This window comes from Gobio gobio, assembly GCF_949357685.1.
Source record: "Gobio gobio genome assembly, chromosome: 6".
NCBI lineage: Eukaryota > Metazoa > Chordata > Actinopteri > Cypriniformes > Gobionidae > Gobio > Gobio gobio.
This window is the reverse complement of record NC_137102.1, coordinates 39860062-39887829: the sequence shown is the minus strand read 5'-3', so window position 1 is coordinate 39887829 and position 27768 is coordinate 39860062. Positions and strand designations below refer to the sequence as shown.

The 27768-nt window shown below is 40.9% G+C and overlaps 1 protein-coding gene across 1 annotated transcript in view; it reads left to right on the top strand.

Annotated features, from left to right (window-relative positions):
* pth1r (parathyroid hormone 1 receptor) overlaps positions 1 to 27768 on the top strand; it is a 149642-nt gene that overhangs the window by 75137 nt on the left and 46737 nt on the right. The window contains exon 2 of the mRNA XM_079819867.1: positions 5107 to 5209. Coding sequence (XP_079675993.1) covers positions 5107 to 5209 — 103 coding nt within the window. The remainder of the gene's footprint in view (positions 1 to 5106; positions 5210 to 27768) is intronic.

Sequence of the window (27768 nt, the reverse complement as noted above, 5' to 3'; positions counted from 1 at the left end):
ATGTTGCTGTATGAGCATGAAAAAGTTCTCTATATCTCTATCACTGTTTCTGCTCCATTGTAGTCTTGAATTTTCTTCCGGGAACCAACACATCACTATATTCCTCATTTAAATAATTAATATGCAGTGTAAAGGTGCAGGCCTGGTTGAGTTAGTAGTGTGTTGAAACAGATATTTTCTCACAGAAACAGGCAAAGCGACTGGATCCAATATTCCTGGTGTGGGGATTCAATTTAACAATCTCTATAGTTTCTGCATTTTGTATCCCAGTGGGGGTTTTGGTATCTGAAAGTGCAGTATGTAATATTCTTATAAATTGATGGCATGTCAAATCTCACGCATGCTTCATCCACTTTGAGCTGTGATGCCAATGTAGGTGTGACTTTGAATTTGGCTTAGCCTGGTTAAAACCAGACCATTCTCTGTAGTAACTGAGTTATGGTCTGGCAAAGCTTCATAGACAAATCATTTCCAAAGGGGCGTCACCAACGGGCGTCGCTCAAATGCCTCTCGGCGCAATTGGATAGACCTAAAACCAATCAGAGCGATGAGGGAGATGACGTATGCAGAGCGACGGAGAAACATCTGACTGGCCGTTTCTCAATATGCGTTCTTGTCTGTACTTGTGTTCTCAAATAGGAAATGTCCCCGGTTTCCATTTCAGAAATCTGGTCATCTTACCTAAACCACATATTAATGTTTAATATATTATTTTTAAAATGTAAACGAAAAGAGGCAGGGTGTTTTATACTTCGGTTTATTATAAATATATAAGATAATCAATGTAGGCCTAGCTACGCGTTGCCTGAACCACATTCGTGTGGCTATTATTATTATTATTATTATGTTTAATTTTTATTTTTTTTATGAAATGAGGCAGTGGTGTTTTATGACATATTTCGTACGCAAACTTCTGACTTGCGTCCGTGACTTACCAAGTTTGACTCCGGAGAACGAACTCCCGAGGACAGGAGGACACTAGTCCGCCTACTATGCTCTTGACAGTATCACTCAGTATATATTTGTATATGTAGTGCAGGCAATGCATATTATCTTCAATGCATGTTTATAACAAAACGAAATATAAAAAACCCAGCCTCTTTTCGTTTACATTTAAAAACACACACACACACACACACACACACATAATATAGGCTATGACTGTAATAAATTAAATATGACACAAAACACAACCCAGTCTCTTTTTGTTAAATGTCAGTTTATGTGTGATCATCAATAGCAATTATAAAAGTATAAGTAAAAGGTATAAGAAGCTATACAATAAATAAAGCAATTCAGTCAAAGTCAGCGCTAGGAGACTACAACGGTAAAGTTTAATATCTTAAAAATATAAAGTTATGAAACTTCACTTTGCCCTCAGACAAAACGATCTGTCTAGGAACAAATTATAGATTAATGAGAGCAAAGATCAGCCGTTAGATCTACACAAGACGAGACGGTTTAACCACTACAGAGACATCAGAGCCAGCGGCAGACGGCAGAAGGACTGGCTGAGGAAAGGCGCCTCTCGGCGGGCTCAATGAGCGATTGAGCGCCGCTGAACCACTGGAACTCACAACTCCGAAAACGGCAGATCAAATTTTAAAAAAAGGAGCTCTCTTTATAAATAAACAACAGATTTGAGCTTTAAACAACTTCATTCACTCCTGAAAAGGACTTAAAACTATATTTTGTAAAACATTAACACTACCAGAGGACTCTCGCTAAGACCCATTCGTTTAGCCACCAAAGGGCCAAGCTGGTATCAGACTTTTGCCGAATCCAGTCGGTAAGACAGCGATAACATCTTTTTTAGATATAAAGGCTTCTTGTGTTGTTCTTTGCTCGGGTTTTAACGAAAAGGAGAAGTTTAAATCGCTTAAAACAGACGCGATAGCTGATTCGAACGAGTGATGCTCCACAGCAGCGGCAAATCTGCTTCAACGTCGCTGCGCTGTCGTCATCGTGTAAAGCCCGCCCCAACGTTTCTAATTGGTGCCGCGATTTCTAGGGTTTAGAAATGGGTTTGAATGGACTCTTTGCCAGACTACTTGCAGAGCAAATCTAAATTTGCCGGAAGTTGTCTGGGTTTTCCCAGGCTAAATTTGGCTTGCATTATTTCCCATTTTTCTCTACAATTTCCTGTCCTCTCTATGGTTACAGCATGCCAGAAATACCATAATTGCCAGATATGTGCACAGTTTTCTAGTGGGAAACCTGGAATTATCAACGATATCCCAGTTGTGACAGATAAAAGGGTGTCAAAGTCTTGGTTGTGTTTTTGGTCTCTACTAGAGCAGGTTTTCCTGCTTGAATGTTGATTATTTTCCCCGTATTCTCCATTGTTGCAGCACCCCTCTTCCCACTCTGTCAGTAACGCTCTTTTTAGTTCCTGTCTCTATGAAGCCCCGCCTTCTGGAAAGCACAATTTGCTTTGATTGGTCGGCTGGAGCAGTGTGTTGTAATTGGTCAAGCGCTTCCAGCGTGTTTTTAAGAAATGTCATGTCCCGCCCCTTACCATAACCGCCAGTTTTGTCTGATATCCAAAAGATTTGTTTGATTCACAAAATCAGTAAACACAACTGTATTACCTCAAGGTCCTCTATCAGCCTGAGAGTAAGGAAGAGCACAAAGCAGGAGATGATTGTAAAAAAATGAGCAGGGTCTATTAAATAATCTTAGTTGTGTATGCTTCAATTCTGGACAACAACGCCGAAACAAATCCAACAAGAGTTATTATACCAAAGCAAAAGCAATGGAAAGTTACTGCTTCACAACATCATCCTTAAAAACCTTGAAAAAGAGAATTTTCTCATCTCTTATGAAGATAAACATCCCGTTAAACCACACAATCATAATAAATATAAGTGCAAGTTATATATATATATATATATATATATATATATATATATATATATATATATATATATATATATATATATATATATATATATATATATATATATATATATATACATGAATAATTACATGATTAAATTGGAAAATAAATGATTAGATTATAAACTATTATGATTAAATGATTATACATGAATAAAAAGACAAAGAAAACACAACACAGATGTATGGTCACTCTCTTGAATTCACACACACGCACGCACACACACACACACACACACACACACACACACACACACACACACACACACACACACACACACACACACACACACACACACACACACACACACACACACACACACACACACACACACACACACACACACACACACACACACACACACACACACACACACACACACGTTGCTATTGAGAATCCTTAGATCCTTCATTGTTCTTTTTGTTTACTTGTCAAAAGCTTTTGTGAGCGTGGACTATGCACTGATATTAAAGTGATAAGAATAGCTGAAGTTGGTTTGGTATTTGTCTCCCTGCTATATTAGTCTGCTGTGGGGCCTGTTTATCGCTAGAAAAACTAAATGAGTTATTTTCTCATTGCTCAGAAAATGTAAATAAAGGCCCGGTTCCACAGACAGGGCTTAGATTAAGTCAGGATTAGGCCTTAGTTCAATTATGGCATTTAAGGAGCTTTTATAAACGTGCCTTAGAAAATAACATTACTGGTGTGAATCTTGAGACAAAACAAGATTCTTTCAGTTAAAACAGCTCAAACATTTTAGTCTGGGAATAGCTTAAAGGGTAACTAAACCCTAAAACAACTTTTTTTGTATATAATAATCTGCAAGACCGGGGCTTTATTAGTGCTGTTCATTGATTCGAATAAATATTTTGACATTTGGGTATAAAATGTTTTAATTCTACAATATATGGTGTAAAAACGTCTAAGTGCTGCCCTCTTAAGGTTAAACGGTGGCTACTGCAGTTTAATTCACCCTCCTCCACTTCAGGTGAAGGTGGGGGAGAATGACCGCTCTGTTGCAAAGCTACTGGCGTCACTCCAGTCATTCTCCATCTTTGCAAGTCTGACAGCTGTCAATCAATCCGTCACAGCTGGTCTCAGGTGCACGCCCCCCGCTCAGTCCCGCCCTCGGTTCGTCCCCTCTGTCTCCGCTGGGCTCTGCCCACTTTTCCAGCATTTTTCTAATATTGCTAGTTGGTGGAGTTAAGCTCTGAGGGGTTGAGTTACCCTTTAAGCCTTTTCTGTGAAACCGAGGGAGAGTGACCTTAAAAACTATATGGGCAATAAGCCAGACTTGATATTCCATCCATTTGTTAGATGATAACATTTCAAACCAAGTGGCATCTGCAAGCCAATGATGCTAGAGCCTTTTCTATAACCAAGTACTCTGAACCATTTTTGCAATTACTTTTAATCAAATACAGTGACTGTTTTTTCTTTTTTTATGAATGTGTGACACCTTATCTTATCTTATCTTATCTTATCTTATCTTATCTTATCTTATCTTATCTTATCTTATCTTATCTTATCTTATCTTATCTTATCTTATCTTATCTTATCATCTTATCTTATCTTATCTTATCTTATCTTATCTTATCTTATCTTATCTTATCTTATCTTATCTTATCTTATCTTATCTTATCTTATCTTATCTTATCTTATCTTATCTTATCTTATCTTATCTTATCTTATCTTATCTTATCTTATCTTACCTTACCTTACCTTACCTTACCTTACCTTACCTTACCTATACATCCATTCATCCAATCCAATCATCCATCCATCCATGAATATATATATATATATATATATATATATATATAAAATTATATATTTAAATGAATGAAAAAAATGCTTTAATAGTGCTTTTTATGTGCAAGAAATGGCAAATCAAATGCTTGTGAATGTAGCGTGAAACTGGGGTGGCATTGTTTTAATACAATACATTTTTTTATCTAGTTATACCACATTCTACATACAATAATTAGTTAGAAATTAGTTATAGTACATAAACACATAAAATAATTAGTTGGAAATAAGGATTTATTTTTATAGGTAATTGTAAATAGAAGAGCATTTATCTTAAGCTGGACATAAAAGGATGACATATAGAAGCTGTTTTATGATTAAAAAACATGAAGGTAAATAATACCCATGATGCACTCCATGGTATTAAACTCTGTTATACATTTTGTGTGTCTGTACAGGTTGATGCTGATGATGTCCTCACAAAAGAGGAACAAATCTATCTTCTGTTCAAGGCAAAGCAGAAATGTGAGCGGGTGATCAAGTCCAAACATAAAATGACTGGTAAGTTATAAATGTTCTATTCTTTAAAAAAGTAATAAAAAAACTCAAAAACTCCTAATCTCAGCAGGGCTCTGGGTGTCACTGCATAGACATCCTCTGTCTCTGAGCACTGCTGGAGTGCATTTATCACTCTCAGGTCAGTTTAGCATTGCTGAAATGACACCTTTGATGGACGTAGGAGTTGTGGATACATGACGTGTTTCCATAGGGATGTGTGCTGGGGTCAGGTCTCAGGTGCTTGACCGCGACTCTGCGCTACGCCACATCCAATCAGGTTGATGCTAAAACGAACTGGCATTGATTAAGTTGGATCTCCCAGCAACGCTCCATCACTTAGTGCCAAAGCCAACAGAATCCATTAGTTTCTATTACACTGGCCTGACACCCTGTTATTTAAGGTATTAAAACAAATAAGCAGATGTCTGTCAGCTCCCTGCACATGGTTTATGCTCCAGGGCGTAGATTTGGTTTGAACATTGCGGGGGTTGAAATGTGAAGTATTGTAGTCCTGGGTTATTCTCCTTTGTGTCATTTAATGTTTTTTGGGGGGCGGCAGTGGCTTAGTGGTTCATGTAGGTTGTCTACAATCTGGAAGGTTGGTGGTTCGATCCCCGGTTCCACCTGACCAAGTGCCGAGGTGTCCATGAGCAAGACACCTAACCCCAGCTGCTCCCGATGAGCTGAATGGCGCCTTGGATGGCTGACACTGCCGTCGGTGTGTGAATGAGTGTATGAATGGGTGAATGTGAGGCAAATGTAAAGCGCTTTGGATGTCCGTAGGTCTGTTAAAAGCGCTATATAAATGCAGTCCATTTACCATTTTTACAATTTTTTTATTTATTGCTAAATGTATTTTTATTTTTATTTTTTGTGGTAGCATACTTATAATTACATATTGGTCACATATTTACAATCTATAAAAAATTTTATCACAAAATGCCATTCTGAGTCTTCAGCTAACATTGTTAAATAAAATTTGCCTTGGTCTTTTGGTTTATAAGCGAGTTTTGTATCATTAAAACATCCTGCAAGTTTCAGAGCTTAAAACGTCCTCATTATAAACAAAGCATTTATTTAATGATATTTGATATTTCGGGATCTATGACGTCACACAGGCAAATTTGTACATTTGCATATGCCCACCGCCAGAGCAAGACATCGACCAATAGTTATACATCATCGCACCATAGGCCCCCGCCTTCTGGCATTCAGTCGATGCCAACACTGGATGTGAGTGTTGTGTCGAGAGCAAATAGTGTCATGAATAAGTGGATGGTTTATATTAATGGTGTCCTGGGTCACGTCAGAGGATTATATGTTTGTTCGGAGTATTTTGTTTTGAAAATGAGGCACAATATAGAGAAAATTTTGTTGACAGATGAGGCAGTATTGGATCTGACATAAACTGCATAAATGATTTCATAATGCTTTGTCTTTAAATGACAGTTTTATATAGATAATGTTTTCAAAACACTTACTCGCGTGCAATAGCTAGTGGGCATTGATACTGTTTCCTATGCAATAATATTAGCCAATCATAACTGGCCGTTTACTGACAAACTTTAAAGGAGCCGCATAATGAAGCGGGTCAGAATAAAATCTGGTAACTGTAATTCTTTACAGTTACGTGAAAAAATAAAGTAATCAGATTACAGTTATATTTTGTTTAAAAAATGGAAATACTATCAGGATTACAATGGTTTCAATTCAAATAAATAAATTTGTATTTTCACATAATAACACTATATAGACAGTAGTGATGCGCGGATCACGGTTATATCCGTGGAGACGGCGGATAATCTGCTGGTCGGGCGGGCAAGTAATAAAAAATAGCATTCCAAATAATTGCAGGTGGGTTCTGGGTCGATGAGAGACAAATCATTAATGTGTTGATTTGAATAAAGACACAGAACTCTCATTTCATTTCACTCTCATTGTAAAACGCAATGAACGTGTGTCACTCTGTTACTTTCGTTTTCAACAACAACATACACAGATCAGGCATAACATTATGACCACTGACAGGTGAAGTGAATTACCCTGATTATCTCTTCATCACGGCACCTGTTAGTGGGTGGGATATATTAGGCAGCAAGTGAACATTTTGTCCTCAAAGTTGATGTGTTAGAATCAGGAAGCAGGAAAAATGGGCAAGCGTAAGGATTTGAGTGAGTTTGACAAGGGCCAAATTGTGATGGCTAGACGACTGGGTCACAGCATCTCCAAAACTGCAGTTCTTGTGGGGTGTTCCCGATCTGCAGTGGTCACTATCTATCAAAAGTGGTCCAAGGAAGGAACAGTGGTGAACCGGCGACAGGGTCATGGGACCAAGGCTCATTGATGCACGTGGGGAGCGAAGGCTGGCCTGTGTGGTCCGATCAAACAGACAATAGAAAGGTGTCAGAATACACAATGCATCGCAGTTTGTTGTGTTCTGCTGGGAAACCTTGGGTCCTTCCATCCATGTGGATGTTACTTTGAAACGTACCACCTACCTAAACATTGTTGCAGACCATGTACTCCCTTTCATGGAATCGGTATTCCCAGGTGGCTGTGGCCTCTTTCAGCAGGATAATGCGCATTATTGCTTAACAACGCTGTTAATAGCTTTCTAAGAAAATTAAAAAAGGAGAATTAAAAACATTTCTCCTAAATATTGCTTTTACTTGACTTTATTTACATATGTGACTTTAAAGGAATCCAAAAGTAATCAGATTACATTATTTTCATATTGTGGTACTTGGATTACGTTACTGAATACCTTTCTTATTCAGTTAAATTAATGTTTTTTTGCTGAATATTAATTGTCTCCCGCTCTACTGCGTTTTGTCTCTTTGATTCGCATGCGCCACGGCTCAAGTTTGAAGCAAAATGAAATACTCGCGTGAATTAGTAACATTTACAGATAAGGATATAACCTGTAAAATTAACATTTTGTGCTAAGGACACGCATATGTCAAATCACGTGATAGGGTATGTTAAACGTTAATGCATTAGCTTGAAGCTTAAAATAAAGAATCCTCATGTTTTCGGCCAGCTTGGATGATGTACCTTTCCTCGACTATTTTTAGATGTATTTTGTCCATAGAAATGCTTTATTCAGTGCTGTAATTTGGTGCAACTGGTGAAAGTTGGTGGAAGACCCGATTAATCGTTAATGAGTTATGAGTTAATATGAATTATCGATTTTATTGACTAAGTGTTACAGTTGTTATCTTATCTTTACTTAGTGACTTATGGTGTTATGTCTGAACAATACATTGGCATTGCAACATCAGAAAAAAAAAAGAAAAAAAGCTGCTAAATGTCCCCACAAGTTGCCCTGGAAAACAGCATAGCACAGTTCTGTGTAATCCCTTTTGGGTGATTTGCCACGCTAAATAGAGATCTGGGAATAGAAGAGTGTGTGAAAGGGTTTCATTTTTATGGCAACCTCAGTTTCCTTTCACTGTGGTCAATTCAGTCCCTGGTGGACTGTCTCAAAAGCTTTTAAATAACCTTTTTGGCGGCCTATTGTCATAGCCAGACTGCTGTGTTATTTTCTTCTCATCACAGGCTTATTTTACTCGTGTTAAGTCACTTTTGTCTGGCAGCATGAAACAGTTAGGGAGGTTTGTGTCCAAATTGGAGCAAATGTTGTGGAATCTCTCACACAATGGGAATGTGTGCTAGATATTTCAGTTTTAGATGCAAACATGACAAGAGCTGCAGTTCATCAGTCACACAGACATCCTGAGCTTAAAATAACTGAGTATCACCTGTCTGCATTGCATTTGTGACTTTAATAAATATTCCCTGGATATGTTGTTATGATTGCAAACTGATTTGTAATGTTCTACTGAGGTGCAAATAGTATCTGCCTCTTTCTTTGTCCCGGTGTGGGTTGCAGCAAGAGAGAGTAGATGCAGGATCTAGTTGAGGCAATTATATTTATTTACAAAAGAACCAAAGCACAAGCACTCAAGAATAACAGAACAGCAAGGATAAAGCAATTCACTGTGATATCAATGAGAATTGGACAAAGAACTACTAAAACTGAGGGCTATATACACAGTTTAACTAAGCAGATTAGAAACAGGTGTGAAACCGGAACAGAACACTAGAAAACAAGGTGATACAAACTAAAACTCCATGAAAACAGAACATAAACCTGACTATTTTCACTAAATGTGACCCGTCCTGGCAAGATGAGTGGGAATGCGCACGGGATAATTTCAAGCTAAAAAATAATGTCAATTTAGGTTGAATTTGGTTGAAATTAGTTCATTAAGCCCTCTTCTAGCGATCCCTATGCTCCAAATAGTAATTAAATAACTAAAAAAAAAAAAAGTTTATTTGTACGTTTTCTGAGAGGAGTAGGGGAGAGCGGGGTACAACCTAATGCTTTTTGACTGTCTCAGTTTGTGTAAATCCACTTGGGGTTCAGAGTATTTATTTTTTCCCACATTAATTTCACAAATGTCAATTAAGTGATTTTGTTTCATTAATACAGTGTATACTTTTTTCTTGATTTACCCCAAAATAATGGAAGTGAAATGTGACAACATGCCCCACAGGTGAGGTACATTGTAACATATGAGGGGCACATTGTAACATGACCTTATGGCAGCTTAAAATGTTACCTGATATAATAAAAAAAAAATATCCAAGACAAAGTAAAATATTTTGTCAATAAAATACAATTATTAACTTTTTAAAATAAAATAATGGCATTTTTTAATCATTAAAAATATACTAATTTTTGAGTTGGGCAAAAAACACATTGCTAAACACAGCTATACAGCATAGTTAAAAACATAATTTCTGAACATTGACTCTCAGTCATTATTCACCCTTTTCTCGTGGTTTCTCAAAATATTTCATAAAAGTATAGAACATAATGGCATATTTCTAATAGGGGCTCATTGTAACGCAGTGTTATAACACACCCCACCTGCGCAACTGGGATTTAATACCGGCTCCTGTCTTCTGCTGGTTAGATTAGCATTAAAGAACTAGCTCAACTGTTAAATAACAGTTATAAGATTAAAATAATATCAGATTTGTCTTATTTTAAATAAACACAAAAAACAGAGATGATATACAGAGATATTTTCCAAAGATTTTTTAATTTTGGCATTTAAACATTTTTCCTCTAAATAATGTTGATATGGCAAGGCAACTAGTAAATACACTAAGTTTCGTCATCCTGGCATGCGTGGAAAGTTTTAAAACATGCGTGTTACAACTAACCCCGCGTTAGGTTGTGCCCCGTGCTCCATACATTTCCTCTGAAAAATGCAGTTTTTCTGCTCGCTTCCTGGACAACTGCTAAGTTTGGTATCGTTTCAACTACCAAGGCAGTCATTTTGATCATTTAAAATTGTTGTAATGTAATAACTTTGTTGAAATTAAATTAGTGCTGGGAATCGATTTAAAAAAATTAACTAATTAATCAAATTTTTTTCTGTAATTAATCGCGATTAATCGCAAGTTTTTAATATTTTAAGTTTTTAATATTTTGATATTGTAATAATTTCAGTTACCGTACACTCCAAATTAATGTATAAGCAATTTAAAGACAGCATATTTTAAATATGTGTTGTAATGGCATCTTTTTATGAATGAAGGCCAGTATCACTGATAACGTCTCTATGAAACATTAATGATGTTACATTACAGTATAACTGAAAGCTCCCAATTTCAACATTTATTAGGCTTTAAAAAAAAAACAACTTTTAATTTAAGTGAACTTAGAACTATCTTTACATAAACCCAAAATAATAAATGTTATATTTAGCTATGGCCTTCCCTGTTAGACATATACAGAAATGTAATAGTTATCAAACACCTTTCTTAACTGCATAAATAATAAATTAAATATAGATTAATCATCATTAACCCATTGACACATACGATCACACCCGTGTGATCAAGCTTGGCTGGTCCCTGGAGCGTACAATCACACTGGTGTGATTAGAACGCTCATGATCAACTGCCAAATTCAAAATTTCAAATCTGCTTTAGCGCGCTGACTGGCGCTGAGCCAAAGACTGAGTGCGTGAGAGACTGACAGAGCTCGGTGTCTTTTAATGTTTATTTTAGGTTTCATACACTTCAAATTACATTACACAACCACAAAAATATCAGCAAAAACTAAATACAGTTTGTAATTGCATACTAATATTTATATAACAGCAAGATATCAGTGTTGTAAGCATATAATGGCCCGTGATAACATTACCGATCAAATAACACAATAATTTTCTACCCTTTGACGTGTGCGATCAGTCTAGGCTGTTCCCTCACGTAATGTCACATATATCAGGAGAAGTGGGTGATCTTGTGTGTAAATCCAGCAGGCTTCAGCTCCCTGGTACTGTTGTAAACATATAATCGCGGCACGAGTGCCCATAACGTTAGCTCGCTAGAACAGTACAGATCAAATAACACAATCATTTTCTACCCTAAAAGATGTGTACGATCAGTCTAGCCTGTTCCCTCACGTAATGTCACATATATCAGGAGAAGTGGGTGATCTTGTGCTGTAAAACCAGCAGGCTTCAGCTCCCTGGTGCTGTTGTAAACACATAATGGCGGCGCCCCGCCCACAGCCGTGATAACTTACCGATCAACTAACATACACTGCAAAAAATGCTCGTTATTTAGTATTTTTTTCTTGTTTCCAGTTCAAATATCTAAAAATTCTTAAATCAGGGTGCATTTACTAGATAAGTAAAATGACGAGATATTTTTTCTTGTTTCCTGAGGAAAAATATAAAAATGAAGTGAGTTTTTGCTTAAAATGAGCAAAATTATCTGCCAATGGGGTGAGAAAAACAATCTTATTTCTGTTTGGGACAGAAACAAGAATTCAATCAGAAACAAGATTATTTTTCTCACCCCATTGGCAGATCATTTTGCTTGTTTTAAGCAAAAACTCACTTAATTTTGATTTTATTTTTAAGAAAACAAGTAAAACTATTTATGTCATTTTACTTATCTAGTAAAAGCATCTTGATTTAAGAATTAATATTTAGACTAGAAACAAGACAAAATTACTAAGTAAGAAGAGCATTTTTTTGCAGTGTACATATTTTTAATAAGTATATAAACCATAAGGAGTTCACTTGCATGCATTTAATTTAGTTAACAAGTTTGAAAATATTTTGTATAAAAATAAAACATTTAAACAGTCATGCATTGCAAGCATTTTTTCCCGCTGACAAGTCACAAGTCACTGTTGACGTCACTCTTACCTCACACTCGCGTTGGTACCAACTTCAGACACAATTTTAATAAAATTTACCAGTTTTTAACAACTTCAGAGAAAATGGCAGACAATTTATTTAAAAGAAGACAACTGACAAGTGAGGAAATTGAGGAGATTTTTTTTTTATTTATGTGGAGGAAACAAACCGCTATGCCTCTGACTTGAAAGAAAAAGAAGTGAGGGGAAAAATGGTTAAATGGGTTCCAACAAATATCCCTGAAATGTACACATTTTTAGTGGCAGTTCTCCTAATGGGGGTGATCAAAAAACCATCACTTCGGGATTACTGGAGCACAGACCCCATGCTCTTGACACCATTTATCGGGTCTTTGTTCTCACAGGACCGCTTCCTTCTGCTCCTCCGCGGTCTTCACTTCGCAAACAATGCAACAGCAGTTTTCAATGACCCTCTGAAAAAAATCAGAAATATTTTTACTGCTCTCACCTCCTCCTTTGGTCGCATTTTTGTGCCATTCTGCAACATGACATCATGACTTTGCGTAAACATACACGCCACTTTCTAAAGCCAAATGGCGTGTTATCTGTACGCATTGAGCTATCCGCGTGTATGTCTATGCCGTGAGATTCTGCGTGTATGTGTCCGCCGTGTGATTCTGCGTGTATGTGTACGCCGAAACGAACCGTCATCTCCGCGTGTATGTCTACGCCGTGTGATTCCGCGTGTATGTGTCCGCCGTGTGATTCTGCGTGTATGTGTACGCCGAAACGAACCGTCATCTCCGCGTGTATGTCTACGCCGTGTGATTCCGCGTGTATGTGTACGGCGTGTGATTCTGCGTGTATGTCTATGCCGTGTGATTCCGCGTGTATGTCTACGGCGTGTGATTCCGCGTGTATGTGTACGCCGAAACGAACTGCCATCTCCGCGTGTATGTCTACGCCGTGTGATTCCGCGTGTATGTGTACGCCGTGTGATTCTGCGTGTATGTCTATGCCGTGTGATTCCGAGTGTATGTGTACGGCGTGTGATTCTGTGTGTATGTGTACGGCGTGTGATTCTGCGTGTATGTGTACGGCAAAACGAACCGTCATCTCCGCGTGTATGTGTACGGCATGTGATTCTGCGTGTATGTCTACGGCGTGTGATTCCGCGTGTATGTGTACGGCGTGTGATTCTGCGTGTATGTTTACGGCGTGTGATTGTGCGTGTATGTGTACACTGTGTGATTCCGCGTGTATGTGTACGGCGTGTGATCCCACACAGGAACGGTTACCTCCCTTTCCTCCGGCCAGAGAATCTGGCATGCCCATGCAAGCGCTATATTATTGTCCTCGGCTTGTGAACGAGTGAATGCTTGCAGTTTCTCAGTGTTTGGATGTACAAATGAAAACAGAAGTCTTTTTTCAGTTCCTTCTGATCTGTGATCAGTGATTTCTTATGTGTACCTAATTATTTATTATTCGTACACACACTGCGGCTTCTCTGTCTCCCGACAGAACGGTGTTTTCGTGTTTTCTATCTTGTGAGTCAGTGTTTTTGTACGTCCTCGTCGCGTCTATCTGTTCTACAATGTGCATACAGTCATGAGTTTCTGCTCAACATCGGCAGACTCACATCTCTTTAGAGATAAACCTCACGCACGCCGAGGCTCGGGCTGCACTGACCGGTCGGCCTTCAACATCCCCGACCCCCAGTACTGCATCTGGCCCACAGCGGAGGCACCAAGCGCGGCGCGAGATTAAGCAGAAGGGGGGTAAGCGTGAGGGTATCCGGCTAGGCTAGCCAGCTATCCCCACAATAAACTGGATTACATTCGATTACTGCTGTTGTGTCTTTGTTTGCGCTGTGTACTCAATGCGCGTCACTGACGCTTTTCATATCATTGGAACATATCTAAAAAATAATGCTATAATCAACACTTACTAACTTGTTTATCTCGCTGTAATGGCACATTGCATGTTACAAAGTTTGTAGAATAATGATGAAGACGGAGTCGGCGTGACCCGTGTTTATTCAGAACTCTCAGAAACAAACACAATAAACTCGCGCTGACAGACAGCGCTCTCATAACTCAGTAGTTAATACAAATAACTTTCCGTCTCCGTGATATCCGGTTCGCGAACGAATCATTCTTTTGAATCGGTTCTTTTTAGTGAACCGAATCAGTTCACCAAATCGGACTGAATCGTTCTAAACGGTTCGCGTCTAGAGTCAGCGCTGATCCATAATTTACTAAAGTTACTAACTTTCTGACATGAGTGACAGTCCCTCCGACAAGAAATAAACTAATAACCTGAAGTATATTCTAGTAACAACAGTTCACTGAACTGAGACATGCTGAGAACTGACGTGAAGTGAACTCAGGTCCATCCGTCTCTCTGGCAGCAGCTCGTGCGTCGTAGACCTCGTTAAACCACGCCCCCTCCGCTCATTTCAAATGCAAAGATGTCAGCCAATCACAACAGTGGGCGTTTTTACTGAAGTCTCACAGCAGACACGCCTCTTGAAACAGGGCATTCAGCCACAGGGCAAACAGCAGTATAGAAAAAATGCCTTTTATTTCTAAATTATGACATTTTATGATGTAAAAATCATACTAACAATATAAGTACACCTCAGGAAACATTATAAAATAATAGAAAAATGCCATGCCATGGGACCTTTAACACAAATTTTCTCTAAATTGACTTTGCTGACTCTATCGACTTCTAACTGGTGTAGCTCAGTCCTTTTTTGTCTGATTCCTACAAATCATACATCAAATGGGAAAATGTGAGGAATATGAAAATTATTGAAAATGAGTTGCTCATTGCGACTCATTTTGCCAGCACGGGTTACATATATAAATAGCATCTAAGATAATTCACAGTTGGTCCAAATAGTTTTTAATTACTATTTTACTACACAGTGTAAATATTATCTAAAAGGTTTTTGTACTTAGTGCAAATAGTCATTGCCTATTTTAAAACTGTGATTTCCAGCCCAGAATATTAATATATTAATATTAATTAATACAACAAAACATGGTACAAGACAGGAAATAACAAAAGTCCTCACCCAAGACAGGGAAACACAGGCTGGGATCATGACATGCGCAGTGGTGCTCTTTGGTGGTGAGAACTTTCTGTTGACTCAATAAGCATGACTTATCATGAAAACAACAACAATCAAAACAATTCACATTCACAATTATTGTTCTATTTTATTAAACCAAAGTATATTTCTCATAATTCTTTTTCCTTTTTACATTTATTCCAAAATAATAACTATAAGAACAAACATATTTTATTTGTTAACTAATATTTGGGGATCATCAGTCATCAAAGCTCAGTAAACTAAAAAAGATCACGTTTTCAAGTTGTTTCGGGTTTGAATGTGACATAAAGTGGTGATATCAATGGCTGAGTTGTTTACTTGTTTTTTAATTAGTCGTCCCAATAACACCAATTATGTATTAGACCGATTTGCAAATGTGGAACACGCACAAAAACGAGAAGTGGGATTAATTACATGGACAGTGAAGGTCATGAAAAGTCACCATGAAATCAAAATGGAAAAGGTTTTTTTTTAATGGAATATTGCAGTGTTTATTCTAAATTATTTATCTGTTCACATCATTATTGTTTTAAACTCACGTTCCTGGTGAAAGTTTTTTTTTTTTTTTTCTCCCTTTGAAGTATTTCCAGCTGGAAATTGCTCTTTTTGTGTGTTGTCACTCTCAATTGATTTTGAACTCCTTATCCAATATTCACGGTTGACTGGAAATTCATTAGTCAAAAAAGTCCAAGTTTAAATTAAAACATATATTAGTATCACAGTCATACTGTGTTTAGTTTTGTTTCTAGGTCATGGTTTTCTTTTTGTCACTGTCTTTTCTTGGGTTCTCATCTGTTACTAATTACTGTTTCTAATTAGTTATCACCTGTTTCCTGTTTTTTTTATCTTATGACTGTGTTTATAAGCCCTCTGTTTCTTCAGTTCAGTGTTTTGTGTTGAAGTTCATGGTGTTTTAGTGGTATATCGCACTATTGGCCCTATTTTAACGATCTGATTGCATGGTCTGAAGCGCATGGCAGAAAAACTGAACGCCTCTCTAGCGAGGAAATGTATCTACTCGTCCAATGATGCCTGCTTGCTCATCATCACTGCAAATAGGTAGGCTAAATCTGACACATGCAATGACTATCCATTTGGATATGTAGGCATTTTTATATTTATGAACACAATAATAATCTTTTACATTTTAGTCCTTTAATTGTTCATATTTATAAATGTGTACTGCTGCGCGTTCCTGTGTGAAATAAGCAGAGTGTACAAGCGTTGTGTACCGCCTATAGGTGCATATTACTAACACGCTCTTTAAATAACACAAACAAATACTGCGCTATTGACTTTAGACCAGGTTTTTGGTTTTCAGTTCCTCAAAATAGCAACGCGCCAACAATGCGCCTGAACACACCTCGTTTTCAGACCAGCACGCCCATGAGGGAACAGATGGGCGCCAATGCATTTGCTTTTTAAACAACGTGGCACTGGACGTGAAAATGAGAACTGTGTCGTGCTGAAACTAACAAAAAACACTTGCGTCATGCCTAGCGCCGGGTGTATGATAGGGCCCTATGTGTTTATTAAAGTCTCTTGGTTATTATGATCATTCTGCATCACTCATCTCTCTTTTGGAAAAGTTGCACGCTACCCATAACAATTAGTAGCTATGGCTTATTTAAATGAAAAGAAACAGAAGTGAAGATTATACGGCAGCCCAGATTGGCCCATGACGGAAGTCCAGTCTTGCTCAGTGTTGAGTCTTGAGTGAATCCAGGTGTTCAGGAGGCAGTAGATGCTCCCAATATCCTATTAGAGGCCACTGATGTCAACGCTGACGCTAACCAGAGATCTGGCACTCAAATGACTTCTCATTCAGATGCAGTCAATGTAAGCTTGCCTGAGCTCTGTCACACCTAATGCCTCCCGACGTCTCTTTCCTGTCACTGCCAAGATGGACAACTGTGCTCTTTTCACTCTTTCAAAACCATTTCCAGTGTCTCATCTACTTCGATTTGCAGATTACTTTAGAAATATGAAATGATGAATAACAGACAGGAATAATTATAATATACAGCGGGGTCCAAAAGTCTGAGACTAATTTGCATGTATCAAGGCTTGGCGGAGTGATCACGACTTCAAACAAACAGGTTACTACAGTTTTGTGGAGCAGTCGTGATTAGCAGGTAATTTCTCCAGCGATGCATCATACTGCGGTGGTTAAGCAGCGACTTACGGGAATCACAGCCTGAAATATGAGTTGAACGGGATTTTTGATACATAACTGTTTCCAGTTTTGTCCCCTGTTTTATACCAGTACTGAAACATTATTACCTTGAATTTCTCCGAATTATGATACATTAACCCTTTTTTTGTCTCCTTTGGTATTTCAAGCTCATGCTTTAACAACAGCAGCACTCAAGTTGAAACTCTACAACTTGCCCTTCTCATCCAGCATGATTTCAGGAGGTTCATTGAGTAAATCTGACCCTGCTACAATAGTCAGTCACATATTTGCTTGTTTGATCTACAAATAATGTCTTAAATATTATATAGTTCTTATTTATATTACATCATAATTAATTTTACATTTTCCAAAAACCTAAAATAGTCTATGTCCAGGCTTATGTCTCACACTCCATTGGACATTATATAATACAGATTTAACGACTGAAGTAATTGAGCATCTTAGAGGTATATCGTTTTTTCTTTATTCTTATCTACTTTTACATGCAACCAAATAATCCATTAGTAATTGGATTGATGGTTCAGTCGAACCATCTGAAAAGCCTTCATGTAAACACCTCAATTGATCCGATTAAGCTTAATTTAATTGAGTGCAAATAGTTCATCATCTTGTTGGCAAAGGCTATTTACACTAACTATTGACTGGTTGGGCCAGACCTTGACCCGAGGTCAAACCTGCCTTTTGTCCGATCACATTCTTTTCCTGTTTTCCATCACATATCAGCTCTGAAGGGCGTTTACTTAAAAAAAAAAAAAAAAAACAGTGATATAATACCTATAATTGAAATTTGATGTGGTGTCCTCGCATTGACAGTTGTATTTTTATCACACTTGTATCATTAAGCCCAAAGTATACTTCATTTTTGATATGAATGCTAGTGTACGTATACAAGTGAATGCACAGCCTCTCAAAATATACTCCATATATAACTGCACCTCCTTCTTCTGGACCTTTGAGGACACCTTTTAGTAGGATCAATATAGGGTTAGGGACAGGGCGAAGTATTTTCCCAATACGGCAGCATCCATTTATGATACTAAATATAATTAAAGCTGCAGTCCATACCTTTTTTGGTTAAAAATGATCCAAAATAAATTTGAGCAAGCACATAACCAGCCAGTGTTCAAAGCGATCTCCTTACCTTAGCCCGATTCACAACGGTAAGCTTGTAATAATGTATTATAATTTGAGTGGTACTGGTACCTTTCCGCGGGAAATTCGAGCTTGCTGCCATATGTCTTTGCGTCATTATGTCACGTCTGTATACATAAAGGAGTCCAGCTAGTAGGCTGTCGCGTGTGAGGATGCTGCAGGTGGCGGATCATTTATAGCCTCTTCTCATAGAAGAATAATTAAATTTATCATTTTGATGGTGGATTGTAATCCAGAGAGGTCCAAACAACAATCATCAGTGACAACTGGAGATTCACCCGTAGTCAAAAGCAAAATATTAGACTGTACAGAAATTGAAATCTACAGGTAGCCCTAATACACACTAAATACACGTCTAAAGTCACGCAATGCTGATGTTGTTAACATTAACAATTTGAGAACAAAGTATGATAATAATAATAATTTGCGTGGTTTGATGTGATATGAGCTAAGCGATCAGTTAATCACCACTGGTAATGATTTAATATACTTGTGGCCATGAAAGTGATTGGAGTGCCTGAATTCAATGATTTGGATGGGTGTCCCAATACTTTTGCCAATATAGTGTACCTTAGACACATAAATATTTATTTTTCAAAATCCCTGTTTGTTCAGGATCTTCATTATTGCATCTTTAGAATAAATCTCAGATCCCCTGGCTGTAAGTTTCAAGCAGTCAATTAATAGCATAGGTCAACTGCAATGTTCAGTGTGTTTTATCGAATCTATTCAAAGCCCCCCAGTAATGTGAAGTGATGTTGGGAGATATGTCCTGCTGTCTGGCCTGTGCTCTTGGCCCTGTGTTGTGGGGTGGATGAGTCAGATCTGACCTGTTTACCTGATGACTCTGCGCTCTTTCTGGTGGCTGTTTTCTGACCCCTTTTGGAAGGGTGCACATGTCTTTCTGATCATAGACCAGCAGAAGAATTTGGCTAAGTATGTTCTCTCTGAAAAAGACTATGCATGATGTATTTTTGCTGTTTTTGAAGTGCTGAGACCAGAAGTCACTGGTAACGGTTGCAATACAATTTTGTATTTGGGTCAATGATGTGCCGAATTTACATACTAACTCTTGGTAATTATAGTGTAACTATAAAGTAAGTATGTGTAGGTATAAGGGAACAATATGTAATCTTTGGGAAATAAAGGGGTAACTATCAGGAAAATTAACAAATTATTTATGCTGTATTACTGTAATTCTTTGCATTCTGGGTAACCTCTCTTTTCCATCTCTCGCCTTCAAATGATCCAAAATGCGGCTGCCCATCTACTCATAGGGAGCCGCAAATGAGACCATATTACACCAATCTTACGTTCCTTGCACTGGCTGCCAGTCCGATACCATATCGACTATAAGATTTTGCTATTTGTCTATAACGCTCTCAATAATTTAGCCCCTAAATATCTCTCCGGCTTGATTGTTACGTACAATCCTTCTAGATCACTAAGATCCCAAAATGGTCGTTTTTTTGTTGGTACCACAATCTCACCTGCAACTCACTGGAGACCGAGCCTTCACAGACCATAAGCTTTGGAACAGCCTGCCACTACATGTCAGAACTGCTTCTACGTTTGCCAAATTTAAATCCATGTTAAAAACATCCATGTTTTTTTTCTTGTTGCTTTTAATTTTTTGTATGTGTTCTTTTGCATTTATTTATTTGTTCTTCTTTTCTTTTCTATTAACTCTATGTACAGCACTTTGGGCCACTCAGGTTGATTTTAAACATGCTTTTTAAATAAAATAGAATTTTTGAATTTGAAATTAGATTTTTTTGTAAGTATTTTTTTAATTAAGGGGTAATTATTAGGGGTGTAACGATTCACTCGTTTTCTCGATGCATCGATTACAAATCCTGACGTTGCATATGCATCGATCTTGAAATATGTATTTTTGAATCGTGAATCGTTGATTTCAGTCGTTTCAGTCATTTAAAATGCTAAGAATCGAATTAATCGCGATTTCAATAGCGATTCAGTGCTTTAAAATAAACATTAGATTATATCTTCTAAATGCGTGAATTAAGTTGCGTCAAAAACACGCGCTCCGTCCGTAGCTCATTGACACATGTTTGAGCAGCCCACGTTTGAGCTCTCCTCAGGACGGCCACTGCGATCACATGAGCAGATGACAGCTCTCTATCGAGACAGGAATAGTTCTGAGTCAAACCACTCAAGCCATAGAGACAGAGCGACACGCGTCATAATGTGAAGACCACGCCCACCGGGGGGTGAAACAATCAAACCGTCTCCATTGACTTTGTATTGCGTGAGGCTGCCTCCTTGTCATTTCGGACTTATAACAAAAAACTGAACAATATATAAAAGCTGATATGTGACAAAGTGTACAGCAAACAAGCTAAACAAAACCCAAAACCAAAAACCCAGAACTTTTTATAAGCTGTTGACCCAAAAAACGAGCGTTTAAGGACAAAAAAGTGGATTCAGGCCATTGAGACAGAAGGCGACGGGTCATATTACACTGAGAACTACGGCGACTAGAGGGGAACGTAATCAGCGACAGTAAATATAATATATAAAACGGACATTTGGATATTTGACTTAACAGTGACAAAATGTTTACTGCACACAGACATATTGAGGTATACTGAGTGTCAGGATCCCGAAATGTACCCATTCTTCCTGCTGAAGCTTCACTTCGTATTGCCTGTCTCCACTTTTATCTTCTTAATCGCTCGTTTTTTTGGGTCGACAGCTTATAAAAACTTATTTCTGTGTTTTTTAGCTTGTTTGCTGTACACCTTGTCACATATCAGCTTTTAGACATTGTTCTGTTTTTTGTTATAAGTCCGAAATGACAATGAGGCAGCCTCCCGCAATGCAAAGTCAATGGAGAGCGTTGGATTGTCCCCCCCACAGGGTAAGTATGAATATCTGTGGGCTGTAAATTAAAGTGGTGTTTATTCCCCTCATTCCGTGTAGTTACAGGGTAAGTAAATAAAAAACACATACAAAATCTGATATCACTCGGAGAAATGTATTTGAAAAACAACTTAATTTAAGACAGATTTATGACACTTTACGTACACCCGGAAATGCTCAGATAATTTACTAATATTTTCGCATCTGACCAACTGTTCCCAGCACGTGCATGAGTAACGCTTCAAGCTTTCATGATGTTCTTGCGCAAGTTTTGAGTTTCATTCAGCTTTCATTTTCAAGGTATAAGGAAAATTATATTATTTTATGGATAGACTATTTGAAATTGTACGTATTTCTGTTCTGACGGGCTCTCAATGTTTTGCAATGTATTTTGAAGCAGGTCACATCATCATGTCAATCCCAACGGTATTTTAAATTCTGGGAATGTAACAGCATTTATTATGTTGTCTGTCAGCCCCAATACTGTTGTTACACTGCACATTTCCTGCATTTAGGGTGGCATGTTGGCTCATGATGGCTCATGGTAGCTCATGGAGGCTCATGATGACTCATTGTGGCTCATGGGGGCTCACGATGGGTTGTGATGGCTCATGGTGGATCATGGGGGCTCATGCTGGCTCATGGAGGCTCATGGTGGCTCATGGGGGCTCATAACGACTCATGGTGGCTCAAGATGTGTTGTGGTGGCTCATGGGGGCTCATGGTGGCTCATGCTGGCTCATAGAGGCTTATGGTGGCTCATAACGACTCATGGTGGCTCGTGGTGGCTCAAGATGGGTTGTGGTGGCTCATGGGTGCTCATGGTGGCTCATGCTGGCTCATAGAGGCTTATGGTGGCTCATAACGACTCATGGTGGCTCGTGGTGGCTCATGATGGGTCATGATTGCTCATGGTGGCTCATGGCAGCTCACAATGGCTCAGGATTGCTAATGGTGGCTCATGTCATGATGATGGCTCATGGGGGCTCATGGTGGCTGCTGAGCCAGTAGACCTTTCTGTGTTTTTATGTGTTCCCTGCCTTGGCGTTGGTTTCTTCAGGGTGCTCTGGTTTCCCCACAATCCAAAGACATGCAGCACAGGTGAATTGGAGACTGTAAATTGACCATGAGTGTTAATGTCTGCAACACATGCTCATTGGAAAAATGTGATTCTAACAAAAATTTTGCAAAACTCATACCAATAGAAATAGTTTAGTTCCCTTTCAGTCGGTCACGTTCAACGTACGTCGGTTGTACTGACGGATTGGGATCACTTCAGAGAGCCCCTATCAGCTTCGAGATTTAGAGAACGGGCCAATGGGCCATTGGTATGCGAGATTTGCATCTCGCGCTCCGCCCCGCGGCGCAGGTATAAACAGGAAGCGAGAGCAACGCACTGACGTCATTCACTTCGGAGCCAAACGGCGTTGATGAAGAACAGACTGCTGCTTCAGTGAAAATTTGAGAGTTATTCAGAGAGAGAAGAGGACGCTTCTGCTGGCGATAAGGCACACAACAGCGCGACCGCTCACCACTGCTGCATTAAAACAACTGCTGTTCTCTCAGCAACACTGTTGGTCTTGTGAGGGCGTGATTATCAGTGAGTGCAAACACAGGCTGCACTATTCCCTGTGTGTTGCCACGGTCTGTCCCTGGGTGCTTCAGCACTTCTGAAAGAGAGTTTTCCTCACAAAAAGAGCAACACGGACGTTTCAGGATGCGGTCGTTCCCTCTCACCCGCTGACGGTCACAATCGCGTTTGTGGATAGTTCATGTTCTCACTGCGGGAACATGACTAGGCGCTTAGGTCGAGACTCGCCTACCTTCGGGAAGGTGGAGTCCCCCTCCCCATACCTCGATCTAGAGCTATCTCTGACCAAGATAGACCTACTTCGACGGATGGCCGGGGTGACCTGAGGATCACGTTCAGGGCAAACCCGCCGAGCGTACCTCCGCAGGCCCCTGAACCCTCACAAGCGCAGCAGCCGGTGGTGCTTCCGGAAGAAGCCACTGGTCCCACCCGCGGATGAGCAGATGTCGATCGCTGCATCGGAGGGGGAGTTCCAGTCCTCGGAGGATGAAGATTCGGCTGTACTGCCTCCTTCCGGGAGAGTGGCAACGGTCGAGTCAGACCCCGAGTTGACGGCTATGCTTTCCCGGGCCGCCGAAAAGGTTGGGCTTGTGTGCAACTGCGTCCGGTGACCCTCGTCTCCCGTCCAAAGCCTGTAGGTTTTCGTCCAGTCTGACTGTGAAGGCCTACAGGTCCTGCGGACAGGCCGCGTCTGCCTTTCATGCCATGGCGCTGCTTCAGGTGCACCAAGCCCAAGCACTCATGGACATGCACGAGGGTAGGCCTGACCCATAGTTCCTCCGGGAGCTCCGGACGGCGACGGACCTCGCCCTCCGTTGGTCAGGCGATGTCCACCTTAGTGGTCCAGGAACGACATCTCTGGCTCAACCTGGCCGACATGAGGGAGACTGATAAGAACCGGTTCCTGGACTTCCCCGTTTCATCGGCCGGGTTGTTCGGCGACGTGGTCGAGAACTTTGCCCAGCAGTTCTCGGCCGCCCAGAAGCAGACAGAGGCCATCAAACACATCCTGCCCCGGCGGTCCGCTGCTGCCTCCACCCCGCCGCTGGCCACAGCACCTCCGTCTACCCGTCGCCGAGGACGTCCACCTGCCGCCGCCCCTGCTCCCGCGCCAGCCCAGCAGCAGCCTCCACCTGGGCGTAGGCGTGGAGCCGGCCGTGGGAAGGACGTCAATTTGGTACCCAAATTGTCAATAAAAGAGCAGTTTCCAACATCTCTGGGTGCCAAGAGAGCGCGTCTGGCGGTATGCGACGCTACCATGCCTCGTTCCCCACTCGGACGCCTCTCCCTTTGCCAGCAGGGGACACTGGCTGTTGGGACGCCCACGACGAGCTGTCACGGTTTGGAGTTGCTTTGGGGCATCTGTTTGCCGCCCCCGACACGACCCACTGCCAGTTGTTTTATTCCCTGACCGAGGGAACCCTCGGCACGGATGCCCTGGCACACAGCTGGCCCCGGGGCCCACGCAAATATGCATCGAATGACAAGATGGCGCCGCCGTGCTCGGTCGCCGTTCAGGTCGCTCCGCTAAGACTTTGCTTTTATTTATTATTCTACTCTCTTTTACTCTCTATTTTTTCCAACGGATCATCTGCTTTGATCTGTTACGACAGCAAAACACTTCTGGAAATTGGTTACCGCTACACTGACCTGTTTCAGGACACTTTCTCCAATCTTCCATCTGAGATTCGCCGGGACGCCGAGTTGAACAATGGCCACTCGAGTCGACGGCGAAGATTCAAAAAACACCGCGGGAAACGCGCTGGGATCCGCAACAGACTGAGAAAAAGAGCATTCAGTCCTCCTCTCCCGAGCATTTTGCTCGCAAATGTCCAATCCTTGGAGAATAAGATGGACGATCTTAGAGCCAGGATAAGTTTTCAACGGGACATGAGAGACTGCAACATCTATTGTCTGTCCGAAACATGGCTCACGCCAGCGGTCCCGGATACAGCCGTGACGCCGTCCGAGAACTTCTCTGTTTTTCGGATGGACAGAACAGCCGAGGCCGGGAAATCTAAAGGCGGTGGAGTGTGTTTCATGATAAACAAGAAATGGTGCGATCCTAGGAACATCTCCATTCTTTCGCGATCCTGCTCGCCTCACTTGGAACATTTAACTATCATGTGCCGGCCTTTCTACCTACCGAGGGAGTTTTCCTCGGTCATCTCCACTGCCGTTTATATTCCACCACAAGCAGACACGGGGCTGGCTTTATCTGCCCTCCATGATGTGACCAGCGGCTTCATAAACAAACACCCCGACGCTGCTTTCATCGTCGCGGGTGATTTTAACAAAGCAAACCTAAAGAAAGTATTGCCAAACTTTCACCAGCATGTCTCCTGTCCCACACGAGGAGCAAACACACTGGATCATTGCTACTCTCCGTTTAAGAACGCCTACAAAGCTCGTTCACAGCCAGCTTTTGACAAATCGGACCATGCCGCCATTTTCCTCACACCGGAATATAAACAAAGGCTCGTTCAAGAGCCCCCGGTGAGGAGGGAAGTCAAACGCTGGTCATCCCATTCAGAGATCACGCTACAGGCAGCTCTTGATGACGTCGACTGGGACATGTTCCGCGCGAGTTCTGAAGACGTCAGCGAGTTCACAGAAGTGGCGCTCTGCTTTATTAACACACTGACAGAGCAAGCCACACAAACAATAACTATAACGTCCTTCCCTAATCAGAAACCGTGGGTGGACAGTTCAATTCGCACTGCAGTAAACTCGCGCACCACCGCTTACAATGCCGGTCTCCTAACGGGGGATATGAGGGAGTACAAAGCTTCATGTTACGCCCTCCGGCGCGCCGTTAAAGCCGCAAAACTCCGCTATAAAGACCGAGTGGAATCTCATTTCCAACTCAACGACTCCCGGCGGATGTGGCAGGGACTGAGAACCATCTGTGCTTTTGGAACTAAATCCTCTGCAGAGGTGAGAGCTGATCCGTTACTGGTGAACGAGTTAAACTCTTTCTACGCTCGCTTTGATGGTAATCGCGGCAGCGCGACTCCGGCGAGTGACGCGTCAGAGAGAGTCCCTCAGAGCAGCAACGGTCACGTGATCTCTGTCTCGGAGGACGAGGTTCGGAGGGCACTCAAACGTGTGGATGTCAGGAAAGCTGCTGGGCCGGATGGTATTTCAGGTCGTGTTCTGCGGTCCTGTGCTGATCAGCTCGCAGGGCTCTTTACATCCATATTCAACGAGTCCCTTGCTACATCTGTTGTCCCCACCTCCTTCAAACGATCCTCCATCATCCCTGTACCTAAGATCAGTAAACCCTCTTGCCTAAATGACTATCGTCCAGTGGCTCTCACATCTTTAGTCATGAAGGTCTTTGAGAGACTCATTAAAAACAACATTTGCTCCTCCATTCCTGACACTTTGGACCCTCTTCAGTTTGCCTATCGTCCCAATAGATCGACTGAAGATGCCATTTCTCACGTCCTTCACTCCTGCCTCACTCACATCGACAGCAAAAGTGGGAACTATGTCAGGCTGCTATTTATTGACTATAGCTCAGCCTTTAACACCATAGTTCCCATTAAGCTAACACACAAACTCCTGGATCTAGGCCTGAATTCTTCTCTCTGCCTCTGGATTGAAGATTTCCTCACTGGCAGACCCCAGGCGGTGAGAGTAGGCCAGTTCACCTCCACCTCCATCACCCTGAGTGTTGGAGCTCCACAGGGCTGTGTGCTGAGTCCCCTGCTCTACTCTCTCTACACCCATGACTGTTTGTCCACACACAGCTCCACCTCTATCATCAAGTTTGCTGATGATACTGTTGTCCTGGGTCTCATCTCCAACAACAATGAGACGGCATACTTGGACGAAGTGGAGCAACTGACATCATGGTGCCAGGACAACTGTCTCTCTCTGAATGTTAACAAGACCAAAGAACTGATTGTGGACTTCAGGAAGAGACAGCATCGGTCATACTCCCCTCTCATGATCAGCGGGACACCGGTAGAGAGAGTGAGCAGCTTCAAATACCTGGGTGTGAACATCTCCGAGGATCTGACCTGGACTACACACATCCAGACACAGGTGAAAAAAGCCAGGCAAAGACTGTACCACCTGCGCCAGCTGAGGAAATTCAGGGTTTCACCAGCCATCCTGAAAACTTTCTATCGAGGGGCGATAGAAAGTGTCCTGACTCAGTGCATCACAGCGTGGTACGGGAACAGCACCAGTCACGACTGCAAAGCCCTGCAAAGAGTGGTGCGCTTATCCGAGCGCATCTCAGGCTCAGCTCTCCCGTCTCTGCAGGACATCTACACCAAACGCTGCAGAGGTAGAGCTACTAAAATCATCAGAGACATTAATCACCCTGCAAACTCTCACTTCACCCTGCTGCCATCTGGTAAGCGCTTCCGTAGCCTGATGGCAAAGACTGAAAGACTCAGGAGGAGTTTCTTCC